The following is an 11747-nucleotide window of genomic DNA, read 5'->3' on the forward strand; positions in this document are numbered from 1 at the left end:
CGTTGCGACTTGCTGTCGAGAGCCCCCTCGTTGCCTGCCGTGTCTGAGATCAGGCGGAGTGACAATTTCATCACACCTTGCCCGTTCATTGTAACGCTCCACAACTGTTCCTTCTCTGTGCATGTACCTAGCACTTTTAAAACAAAATATATCAGCCTACCAGGCTCAGTGCAAGTGCACAAGTTCATAAATGTAGTCGCAAGAATATTTGGTGAGCGAGATCTGGTTGGATCTAGCCATCAGTAGCATGTTTCAGCCAGTTTTAGACTGCTTCTGAGCATCTATAAAAATACCATACCGTCTTTCACCTTATATATGTCATGATATGGGTATCATATTATAGCATGAATACAGAGCTATCTTAAAAAATATTCCCAGCACCTCCGGAGGCAGATTGAAGTAGCAAAAGCAAATTAATAAAGCAGGGAACACTAATAAACGAGGGTGCCATCATAGTATGGAGATGATGTCCAGTCGCACCTCGCGCGGAACTGGATGCGGGTTTTGCCCGTTGTGTGTGTACCCTGAGAAAAACGCCACACTGAGACCACCAGCTTTGTGGTGTCGGTATCTGACCGAGATCCGCATAATACTCAAAGGCCCACCGGCTTCCAAACTAGAAGATGGATATCATTCGGAACCAGCTCGCAGTGGCTATCCAACTTGAAGCTGTAAAACCCTGTTTCACGCTGCCCGAGTATCGATTGTTTGTGGTGCAGAATGATGCTAGAAGTTGGTGAGCAGTTCCACTCAAGTCTGTAACTGATCGGCGTTTGTAGGCCCAGGCTGTTAGTACGCTCGGGGCCCAAGACAGTCCCGGTGCGAGACAAAGGATGGTCGGTACATGCGAACGGCGTGCCCGACAGTGTTCGTTTCACTTACGTCGGCGTCGTTTCGCATGAGCCTTGCAAACCTGTTTTGGCTCGGGGACTGGGAGCACGCCCTACATTAGGCGCGTAGTGCAGAGCTCCAGACGGTATTTATGTCGCCTCTCGCACTGCGGAATACGACTAATTTCCTTGGATTTCACTGCTCCTCTGCCGTAGTCACAATGCGCACGCCGGATTTCTTGCGCGACTCCTTCTTCGGCCGAATTGCCTACTACGTGTCCGGCAGACGTCTGTTCCGACACCCTGAGGAGCAACCTGACTTCGTGCTGCCTTCCCGCTATGCTATCCACATGGCCGGCTCCGGTCAGCGGGCAAGTCATTCAGCGAGCTCGACGTCGTTGCGCGACCTTTCGCCTACCGGATTGGCCGCAAGGGACATGTACGCATCGGGTAGCACCTTCTTCGATAACGCCACGACCGGAATCGAAGAGCAGAGCAAGGGTACCCACATGGCCGGCTTCGGTCTGCAGGCAAGACATTCAGCGAGCTCGATGTCGCTGCGCGACCTTTCGCCTACCGGATTGACCGCAAGGGACATGCATGCATCAAGTAGCACCTTGTTCAACAACGACATGGCCGGGATCGAAGAGCATAGCAAAGATACTATGCCGTACGGAGGAAGCGCGGCCGCGCGCGAGGTGCTCCATCTGCATTCGCACGACGCTGAGAAGGCGGATCCAGCTGCAGTGGAGAAGGAGGAGAAGCGGGCCCACGAGGACCCAAACATCGTGGATTGGTACGGCCCTGATGATCCTGAGTGCCCCAGGAACGTGCGTGCATGTGTATACAGTGCTCGTACAGCTACTAATCTCGTCTCTCCAGTGGTCGTTCGCGAAGCGGTGCTTCGTCACCGGCCAGGTCTCGCACCTTTTATTTGCCATTTTCATCGGCTCATCCATCTATGCACCGGGTGTTCTGGATTTGTCTCAGAAGTTTGGCGTCTCAGTTGTGGCAGGAAACCTTGGCATCACGATGTTCGTCCTTGGGTACGCCACTGGACCGGTGCGCATGCTTAACTCTTTCTCTGGCTGAGTATCTCACAAAAAGCCGCAGATGTTTCTCTCTCCAATGAGCGAGATCCCTCAGTTCGGTAGAGCACCGGTGTACATGATCACCCTCCTCATATTCGTGCTTCTTCAGGTCCCGACTGCACTATCGAAGAATCTCGGCGCTTTGCTGCCCCTGCGGTACTGGGCGGCGTTCTTCGGTTCACCGGTATTCGCTACCGGCGGCGCGACCATCGCGGACATGTGGCCGCCAGAAGATCAGATGATCGCTCTAGCCGTGTGGTCTCTCGCTGCGATGTGTGGTCCGGGCTTGGGCCCCCTCATTGGCGGCTTCGCGTCCCAGGCCAAAGGCTGGACGTGGACAATTTGGATCATACTCTGGCTCACTGGTGCTACCTGGGTCTTCCTAGTCTTTACGATGCCGGAGACGTCGCCCCAAGCGTGAGTGACCCAGTCAACATTGTTATAAAATTTCACATCGTGTTTGTTTGCAACTGTCAATAGGATCCTCTACAGCCGTGCTGTCCGTCTGCGCAAGCTGACGGGGAAGTCAAACCTGAAGTCTCAGGCTGAGATAGAGGCGGAAAACATGACTATGAAAGAAGTTGCCATGATGACCCTCATTCGACCGTTTTATCTCGGGTTTAGGGAACCCGTCCTGCTATTTTGGAATCTGTATATCGGAATGGCGTACGGTGAGTTGTTTGTATAATGCTGCTCGATATCGCAAATATCAATAAGCTCTCCAGGTGTCTTGTACTGCTTCGTCGCCTCTTATGACGTAGTCTTCATCGGACACCATCACTTCAACCTGGGGCAAAATGGCCTAGCTTTTCTGGTAATCCACCGCTCCTCCCCAACGTGCTTCTGAATCCGCCTCACATGTCTTTTGTAGGGCATTGTCGTGGGTGCCTTCGTGGGATTCGCTGCTTTCGTACCTTGGGCACTTTATATACTCAAGCCCAAGTTCATTAGGGGAGGTATGATCCCATCATTTGCGCTGCACGCAACTTGATGCTCATCTTGCGCATCTACGTCACAGTTTTCGTACCAGAAGATAGACTGCCACCTGCATTCCCCGGCGCATTTTTCTTTGCGGTAAGACCCCCACCTAATGGCAGCTTGAAGTGCCTGTCTCTGAACCGTTCTCGTTCCAGATATCCTTGTTCTGGTTCGGTTGGACGAGCGGAGCCGGCACGCACTGGATTGTTCCCATTATCGCCTCCTCGATGTACGCAATAAGTGCGTTCTATATATTCCAGGCCGGTTTGAAGTAAGCACTCCTGACGCGCTCGTATCTCCTTGAGTCTCGCACTGACGGCTCGGCCTCCGCAGCTACCTTGCCGACTGCTATCCTCGCCATGTCGCGTCTGTAATGGCGAGCAACGACCTGTACCGGTCGCTCATTGGCGCCGCGTTTCCGTTGTTTAGCACCGGTTCGTCTTCCCCTTGCATGTTTGGAGTCGAGCTCTGATCGATGCTTCCGACTGTCAGCGTACTTCAATAACTTGGGCGTAGGCCCTGCGTTGAGTATTATTGGCGGAATCGCTGTATTCATGCTGCCGATCCCATTCCTTCTGTGAGTTCTCCAACGTCGTCAATGATGTCCACGACTGAGCCAGCTGTAGCCATCGCTATGGAGCCAAGATCCGTTCCTGGTCTACTTATGCGGGCTAAATGCAGTGATCTTTAGAACAGGTGCCATGATACACAGATTATTGTGCGTCTTTGTCGAACGTACTACCGTAGCAAATAGCGTACGCTGGAGCTGTAATTAACCGACCGGGATGTCAATGTAACGATCGCCATGTGTACATGTCTTTCATTTTTTTCTAGTCTTGTCTACACATCTACACCAATAACGTGTGCCAGATCGAACAGCGGTACGATATCAGGACCTGCGTTGGTAGCGATAATGGACTTCCGTCGCCTGACGAGGATCATGCGCAAGATCGCGGTTGATGATGCGCCCTATGTCCAAATAGAGAAGTGCCGGCCGGGGCTTGCCGCTTTCTCACGTGCTCTGAGTTTAAATTTTTGGATCGTAGCTGCTCCGCGGATGTGTGCGTGCAGAAACGAATTCTCCTTGGGCCTCACGCTTCCGACTCTTGCGCAGGTGGAAGCCTTAACCTTATCCAGTTTGCCTAACGGCTCCAAGCCGCTCCATCATTACAACTCCTTGTATCGAATCGCGGACGATGCCACCCGTTGGGACCTCGTCAGGCGACGGAAGTCCATTATCGCTACCAACGCAGGTCCTGATATCGTACCGCTGTTCGATCTGGCACACGTTATTGGTGTAGATGTGTAGACAAGACTACAGAGCAATACGACAAGGAACTGGCGCGTGAGCCTAAGAATTTCGACCAATGCGTGGCCTTGATACTCATAATTTGTTTGTGGTACAGCTATGTCCGCCGGCGCCGGATGCACTGTGCTGCCTCTGCGGCCTTTCTTAGGCTGCTCCACCTGCGCAAGATTCTGCCGGCTCTGGAAGGTGATGAAGGACGGTACATGATGTATGCCAAGCGCATATCTGAACTGTGAGCGACCGCGGGCCGTCTATGCTTTGACTGCTTTGACATCCCACAGCGATAGAGAATTTAATGCCTCTCGCCAGCCCTATGCAGGCTGCGAATATGTGGATGCCCATCATGCCTACAGTAGGACTCGTCGACAGAGCAAATGCAATCGGCCTCCTAGGAGACACTGCTGAGTTGCCGAGAAGCACTTCGCTCTGCATCCGGAAGGCGCAGGGCGAAGGTGGTATGTCACGGAGTGGTCGATCTCATCGTACAAAGCCGGCTGCTCAACTAACTGGCACAATTCCTCGTCAACCCCCAAATGGGCTGGCTGTTCGCTGGGCAGGCCGCCATCGAACTTATGATCATCAAGTCACGTACGAAGCTATCTGCGAGGATTCAACTTGACAACAACTAGGACGAGAGGTGCACTTTGCACGCGGAGAAGCTATTGCATGTCGTGAGCTCTGCTTCGTGTGCTTATCATAGGAGCGTTAGTGTACACATTTTTGGTATAGAGAATCGACGAGATATAACGTAAATATATCCGGAAAGCAAGCAGCCGTGCACTAGTACGGACGCGAAGACGAGGGTAGCGGGAATGGTGGTGGTTAAGTCAATGACTCCAAGCGACGAAGATAATAGCAACAAGCATAGCGCATCGAGAGTATTATAAGAATACAGAAAACACGTATGGGCCTTACTCGGTGCCGCCCGCAAGCTCGAGGATCAGCCGGCACGCGACATCCATGAAGACAAACGGCGAGACGACCTCGTCTTCTCGGATGCTGAAGTCCTTGATCGACCGACTGCACTCGGATGCTGTCTCGGACAGGTTGTAGTCGGAGTGCGCCATGTCGAATTTGCCCGTCCCGGGCTCCATCGACGCCTTGTATGTCTTCTTGTGGTGGAAATCGACGAGGTAGTTGATCGAGTCGACCATGTATAATTGCAAGTTCATCAATACCTGGGGGAGAATCAGTAATTTCTCATGCGATGAAGCTTAAGACACGCACCACAACATCCTGGACCCTCGCCCGCGTCTCGATGAAGTATATCGCCGCCGCCGCCCGTAGGTCGACATAGTTCCCATCGTACTCCCGCGCCCGCTCGATCTTCGCCCGTTCAGACCCGCGTCCACGCCGAATTCCGCCGAGCCCACCAAGGTCGCCCTTCTCCTTCCACTCCATACCAAGCGCCTTCAGCGTCCTGTAGATCTCCAGCATGACTTCCATCGGCGGCGACCGACTGCGTATGCCAAAGTGCCACTTGGTCCGGTGCTGCTTCTTCTCCTTCACCGGCGGGAACGTCCGCTTGGCGGTGACGTAGGACGCAAGGTGGTGTTGCTCGGGCAGCTGGTCGGGTAGCGACGAGTTAAGGACGGCGAAGTTGTTCTCCGACTCGTTCTGCGGCGTCGAGAAGTCGAGCCCGTCGTCTTCGTCCTCGTCGTACTCGTTGAACTCGGAGTCGAACGGGTTCTCCTCGAGCTCGGTCCCACCGCCTGGGGAGATCGCGTTCGGCGACAGCGGGTTGCGGGGGTCCATGGCTGCCAGCTCTGCGTCACGCTCTTGCTCCATAAACTCGGCAAGGTCGCGTCCTAGACGTCGCTTGTCGCGCAGGAGCGTATATGCCACTTTGACTGCATTCCCTTGCGGGCCGTCATCTCGCCGTAGGCTGTCGTAGATGTCGTCCTTATCGACACCCTCCATTCGCGAAGCGAGGTCATCGACGACGTCGTCCTCGATGCGGCCCAGACCCTCGATGAGCTCGTAGTCGAGAGCCTTTGGCGGCGAGACCAGTGAGGACAGCGGGCCCAAGATGGGTCCTGGCGGTGGTGGCAGCGGCTGCAGGTAGCGGGGGAGGTCGGTGGTGAAGAACGGATGCTGGAGAATCTCGGGTACAGTGATGCGCTTCACAGGGTCGACCGCGAGCATGCCCGTAATGAGGTTCTTGGCGTCGGGTAAGAGGTAGGAGGGCATGTGATACACGCCCTGGCTGATCTTCGTGAACAACGTCTGGACGTCATCGTCCTCGAACGGTAGTCTGCCGCAGAGCATAACGTAGAGAATCACTCCGCAACTCCAGACGTCAATCTCAGGCCCGGTGTAGAGTCCGCCACGGATAACTTCTGGTGCTGCATAGTTGGGGCTGCCGCAGCTCGTCTTCAGAAAGTCACCGTCCTTGATCTCGTTTGACAGGCCAAAGTCGGCAATCTTGACGTTCAGATCATCATCGAGCAAGACATTCTCTGGCTTGAGATCTCGGTGCACAATCTTCAGCCGGTGACTGTACTCGATACCGGATATGAGCTGCTGGAAGAACCGCCGTGCTTGGGGTTCGGGCATGCGGCCATTGGCAACAATGTAGTTGAAGAGCTCGCCACCAGCATATTCGAGGACGATAATGATATCTGTCGACGTCGAGATGACCTCGTAACTGCGACAATGGAGTGTTCAGAGACTAGGAGATTACACAAGGTGAAACTTACAGCTTGATGATATGCGCGTGCCGAAGCGTCCGCATATACTCGACCTCTCGCTGCACCCTCGTCCTTGTCTTCGTGGCGTTAATCACCTGCTTGGAAATGAACTTCATGGCGACCCTATGGCCGGTAACAGTGTGTATCGCCACTGCAAGACTGTTAGCGGGGATCGACCCAACAAAGACACAAACTGACTCTTGACCTTGCCGAACGTTCCTTCCGCAATCTCTTGGATGACGGTGTATTCTCCAAGCTTGGAGGGAGGGAGCGTATCCTTAATGATTCCATCTTCTCCCATGGTTCGTGATACTCAGCGTGGGCAGTCGTGACGGGTAATGGTGGTCAAGAGGTAAGGAGAGGTAGTAATGAATGCGGGACAGTCTCCATTTGGCAATCGTCGGCTAATCGGCGGGGCGCCCATCACATCACGTGAGCGGCATGGAACGCTTTGTGATGACCGTGTAAGTGCTTTCGAGTAATTATGAAGGACACAGCTACACCTTGAAGCTATTCCTATAGCGCTGTATGCTGTGCGAGGCGGGCAAACGAGGCATTCAGGGGTCACCGTTCAGTTAACCTTGTCAGGGCCCGTCGTACTGTACAGGCATTGTTATGAGTCGTACGGCGACTCGCACTCTAGGCTTTCGCACGTATGCCACTTACCACTATCTTGCGGGCATCTTACTATGCTTATATAAGACGCACAGGTAAGTGTATCTTATTATTCCCCAGTGGTGGATCTCTTTCTGACATAGATTCCTCTTCAGCCTCTTTCCGCCACACGACTTCCGGCCGGCGGTAACTCCAGCGCTGGTGGCATTGAACAGGGTGACATCTGCCAAGTTAACAAGAGCCGACACGCCAACACTTTACTTGGCTACGATGTACGATTTTGATGATACACCCGGATTGCTCGTCGTAGGGAACAGGTTTGGCAAGCTTGCCCTGCTCAACTTCAGCACTGTTCTCTTACCGACACTGGCGGGCTGCCTTCTACGGAGCGAGTTTGTTTCCGAAGATGGCGGCATGGGGCTCTTTAACGTAAGCTATCATACCCACAAAGTGTAGTCTAGTCGTATATGCTGACTTGTGCGTCCTAGGTTGCTGTTACGTGCAGTCTAACACCACCGTTCCCATGCAGCGCGCCACGTTATCACCGATGGATGCGCTGAAGGAGCTCTCGCACTCCTGGCATGAAAATAGACGCGTGGGCCTGCAGGATGGAGCTGTAGTTGGCTTACACAGCTTACTCTAAGTCCTAATGATGTTTCCAGTTGTCTCCCGACATTCCATCCGCTCACGTTTATCCCTTACCCCAGTCGCTTCTCGTGTGGCCTCGAGCACACCTTGAATTACTTCGGCACGCCAACCCCTCATCTATCAAAATACTGGCTGCGATGTCCACATGTTCTTCAGCGCCGGAGGGCCCCCGTTCGTATTGGTGGCTGATCCGGACGATATGTTCATTGTTGCACCACAGGAAACGACTATGGGAGCAGTTGCAGGAATGCAGGAAGCATATTACGAAGGTTCACCATTCCCAAGCCCTTCAAATCGCATGGCGTCTAGTTGGAGGCCCTCTTGAAGTGGCATGGTGAGCTGGAGAAGTTTGGGAAGAATCGATGGGCGGAGCTAAAGGATAGAGGAGGAGAGGTCCATCCGGGCTAGCCATGGCTGGCACTGACTCCCGATGGCAGCTTTCGCGTTCTCGCATGGCTGGGGATGATTTGTACCTGACGCCCAGGAATGGCGAAACTCTGCATAGCTGACCGTATCTTTTTGTGCACCGAGGGTTCTCAACTAGTTCGTGTTTATCATAATGCCCTGTATCTGGTGTATCGCGGGATAGACCACTATTATATCAAACGACACTTCCTTTTGCATCCCTCGACAACTTTCGAAAGGCTACTCAAGGATGCAGCCGTTTCTCACGGTTGTTGTTCTCAGGCTCTTGGCTGAGTCGCGCGGCCTGAGCTTTACAGTTCAGTTTCTGGCCCGTTCACGAGCATACACCCCTCTTGTGAGCTCATTATCGACACTTTTATCGCTTAGTGCTATTCTCTCTGCCGCTTGTCGGTGTAGATTTAACGAGCGTTTGGAATCTGTACCAGAGCAGATATCACGAAGCTTCACACATTCCCCGGCAGCGTTGACGCGGACTTCGTAGCCGACACATTTGAATCTTCACTCGACGATCCCCACAACCCAAAGCACTGCGCGCAGTGCTTGACAGGCTGCCTTCTTAGCCTGGTTCCTTCATATTCACTTGGCAAACGGAACTACACAGTTTTTCGCGTCAACCGCTCGGCTTTGTTGGATGTATGCGCACGGTTCCTCACCGTGCTACGCTCAGACGAGGAAAACAATCGGCTGCAAGCAGAGATGCGTGTCTGCAAGTGCGACCTCCATGATGGTCGTTTGAAGAGACTTCACGAGGTTGGCGTCCGGGAATGGGGCGTGGGCTCATACAAAGGTCTCGCGAGGCTTATCGCGAGTCAGATCCACAATGTTTTGCAGCCGGTCCGAGACGAGGCAAGATTGCACAAGGTGGAGAAGAACCAAGAGCGCGCCATTCGCCAGGGGAAGTCAGTACCCTGGCCGAGGACGCCCCACGATGTGCTTCCGTACGGCGTCGACGCCTCCATAGCCGCCCTCGCCGTCTGGCTCGAGTTCTCCGCTCCTGACTGCATATGGCTCGGACTCTTTGCCAGTATCATCGAGCTATTTAGGAAAGAAGTCGTTCTGCCGATCCTAGTCTCGCCTACGCTTCCAGGCAGGTTCGTCGGTATCGCCGAGACACCCTTCCGCATGCTATCCATGCGAGGTAGATTGAGTCCAAGTGATGAACAACTTTTTGCAGAGATGAAAAGGGTGCTCGTTCTCTACAAGATGCTCGCCAACTATTTCGATCGAGACGAGTCTCGTATCTTGTTCCGTCGTGCAAACGAGCAATTTGCTCCCGAAGACCCAGATCGGAACCTCCTCTCCATCTGCCGAGATGCCCTAGACGTATTACCCGCATTAGCTCAGTTGATGCCTCCAAATTCTGAAGCGGTCCGTGACGTCGAGCAGTGCGCACAAGAGCTCGTCGCCACCGGCGCTATCTTCCACGACCACTTGGACCTTGCGTACGACACGAACAAGTACGGCGGTCAGATTGTCTCTCTCTCACAAGAGCTACGTCGCAACCTTCAGGGCGACCCTACTTCCTCTGCATACGAAGGATTCTTGCGTCTCTGGTATTCTGAGCGCTGCTGGTCGCCCGGCTGTGGCGAGACATTCGTCGGGGCCGGACGTGCGTTCGCGGCGTGCTCGAGCTGCAAGCGCGTCACGTACTGCTCGAAAGAGTGCCTCGCAAGGGCATGAGGCACGAGGATGCACCCCATCGCGCGGTCTGCAAAAAGATCAAGTACATCGTGGATGCGACGGACGTCAGCTCAAAGCCCGAGGTAGATGGTATGGTGCCGTTTCTGATGGTGTGCATAGTCAGGAATGTGGATAGAGGGGCACTCGCGGATTTTAGCAGCCACATGGTGAAGCTTCAGCAAGCTGTATCCTTGGCTCCCCGTTTCGAAGAGGGTGAGGCTGATTTCCTGTTACAATTTCTATTCGCCTCTGAGTGTAAATTTGTCCCCCAGCTCAGCACGGACTTGTAGCTGCTACGAATGACAAGCGAAGCGAGCAGACACGAACTGCAGATACCGCGGAATAAATCACGGCAAAGATTTGGCCTTTCTCCATGTCTTTTGACTAGGTGTGATTAAATATTTCACCATCGCCACCGAGTCTTTGGTCTTTCCGACCGGGTCCTGTAATGATGTCCACAGGATTTGCGTGAGATTTCTGCATAAATTTCAGTAATTGATTTAAAAGTTAAGCTGGTCAGATCCGCATTGAGCCATTGCGAGACTTGTAGAAAGGCTAGTCACGCCTTTCTGTAAGTCTGCGACACTAAAATCTTCAATGACGTAGTTAAGTGCATGATAAGCACGCCGCGTAGCGTTTCCACTGCGCCAAAAGCACTTTCCACTGTTTCCAACTTACAAGAAATTGTGTTTGGTTCTCGGGAGCTATCAGTATACTTAGGCTTTCACACAATAGTGCTACTCACATCGCAATTTCCACGTTGTCCATGAGCGTTCTGAGCACGTCTCACGGGGCTAATTAGTTGATATTTTCAGCTGAAAGAGGCACGAAAATTGGTATGAGAATAGAAGCTAAAAAGACCGAACACTTTCTGGTAAAAACATACAATAGGTAAAGCCTGGAAATAGGAGCCAAACAATAAAACCTTTTTTTGGTGAATCTTGTTGTAAAAAGCTGCTCTGCTTGCAGCAAAAAGGGGTAAAAATACCACTGAGCTATCCATATATAGAATAATAGATATATTTTCTATTGAGATAGGTACAAAAAAAGTATATGTCTACTATCTATTTGCTTAAATGGGAGAGCTTACTTTTGTCACAAAAAGACTGTAATACAAATACATTGACTATTTTTTGGCGTCGCCGTGTGTGCCCTCTGACACGTTCACTGGTCGCCCATTGGTCACCCACTAGTCACCCACTGATCTACCCGCCGGTTGCCTGAACAGCGCCCGCAAACGCGAGCGGGTCGGGCGATGCGAGTAGACACACGACGAGCGGTGGAAGGGCGAGAACTCGGAATTAAAAATGGTGAGAAGAGAACCGAATAGAAGTGCAGCAGGAACAAGCGAAGACGGAAGCGACCACCCGTCAGACGTCCGCGAGGATGCCGACGACGATCTGCTTCGCCGTCCTCCTCTCCGGCGCGGGGAAGCTCGGGCGCCGGCTGCCAGTCACGCACGGCGGGGGTGCATGATGCT

General features: G+C 53.0%; 4 protein-coding genes across 4 annotated transcripts; 3 read left to right on the forward strand and 1 right to left on the reverse strand.

Moving 5' to 3' along the window:
• Positions 1-1495: 1495 nt before the first annotated feature.
• Positions 1496-3574, forward strand: PHACADRAFT_84680 (uncharacterized protein; the record flags this gene model as incomplete). The annotated part of the gene is made up of 11 exons (XM_007391207.1): positions 1496-1660; positions 1713-1892; positions 1938-2338; positions 2402-2592; positions 2647-2735; positions 2793-2877; positions 2940-2995; positions 3055-3170; positions 3233-3333; positions 3392-3476; positions 3526-3574. 11 exons carry the CDS (start codon positions 1496-1498, stop codon positions 3572-3574), a joined length of 1518 nt encoding a protein of 505 aa, XP_007391269.1.
• A 1011-nt stretch (positions 3575-4585) lies between these two features.
• On the reverse strand, positions 4586-7230 carry PHACADRAFT_248780 (uncharacterized protein). Its single transcript, XM_007391208.1, has 4 exons — positions 7097-7230; positions 6908-7049; positions 5436-6855; positions 4586-5386 (listed from the first exon to the last, which is right to left on the reverse strand). Exons 1-4 carry the CDS (start codon positions 7197-7199, stop codon positions 5120-5122), a joined length of 1932 nt encoding a protein of 643 aa, XP_007391270.1. The 5' UTR covers positions 7200-7230; the 3' UTR covers positions 4586-5119.
• A 188-nt stretch (positions 7231-7418) lies between these two features.
• On the forward strand, positions 7419-8272 carry PHACADRAFT_248781 (uncharacterized protein). Its single transcript, XM_007391209.1, has 3 exons — positions 7419-7608; positions 7669-7942; positions 8002-8272. The coding sequence occupies exons 1-3, from the start codon at positions 7514-7516 to the stop codon at positions 8071-8073; spliced, it is 441 nt and encodes a 146-aa protein (XP_007391271.1). The 5' UTR covers positions 7419-7513; the 3' UTR covers positions 8074-8272.
• Positions 8273-8902: 630 nt separating this feature from the next.
• On the forward strand, positions 8903-10486 carry PHACADRAFT_248782 (uncharacterized protein). Its single transcript, XM_007391210.1, has one exon. It carries the CDS (start codon positions 9284-9286, stop codon positions 10265-10267), a length of 984 nt encoding a protein of 327 aa, XP_007391272.1. The 5' UTR covers positions 8903-9283; the 3' UTR covers positions 10268-10486.
• Positions 10487-11747: the final 1261 nt, after the last annotated feature.

This window comes from Phanerochaete carnosa (assembly GCF_000300595.1).
Source record: "Phanerochaete carnosa HHB-10118-sp unplaced genomic scaffold PHACAscaffold_1, whole genome shotgun sequence".
NCBI lineage: Eukaryota > Fungi > Basidiomycota > Agaricomycetes > Polyporales > Phanerochaetaceae > Phanerochaete > Phanerochaete carnosa.

Coding starts and splice junctions, on each gene's coding strand:
- PHACADRAFT_248781 (XM_007391209.1), top strand. CDS start 7,514: ATGAGTCGTACGGCGACTCGCACTCTAGGCTTTCGCACGTATGCCACT. Junction 7,609..7,668: donor TGCTTATATAAGACGCACAG/GTAAGTGTATCT, acceptor ATTCCTCTTCAG/CCTCTTTCCGCCACACGACT. Junction 7,943..8,001: donor GCGGCATGGGGCTCTTTAAC/GTAAGCTATCAT, acceptor TGTGCGTCCTAG/GTTGCTGTTACGTGCAGTCT.
- PHACADRAFT_248780 (XM_007391208.1), bottom strand. CDS start 7,199: ATGGGAGAAGATGGAATCATTAAGGATACGCTCCCTCCCTCCAAGCTT. Junction 7,050..7,096: donor AACGTTCGGCAAGGTCAAGA/GTCAGTTTGTGT, acceptor ACAGTCTTGCAG/TGGCGATACACACTGTTACC. Junction 6,856..6,907: donor CACGCGCATATCATCAAGCT/GTAAGTTTCACC, acceptor CCATTGTCGCAG/TTACGAGGTCATCTCGACGT.
- PHACADRAFT_248782 (XM_007391210.1), top strand. CDS start 9,284: ATGCGTGTCTGCAAGTGCGACCTCCATGATGGTCGTTTGAAGAGACTT.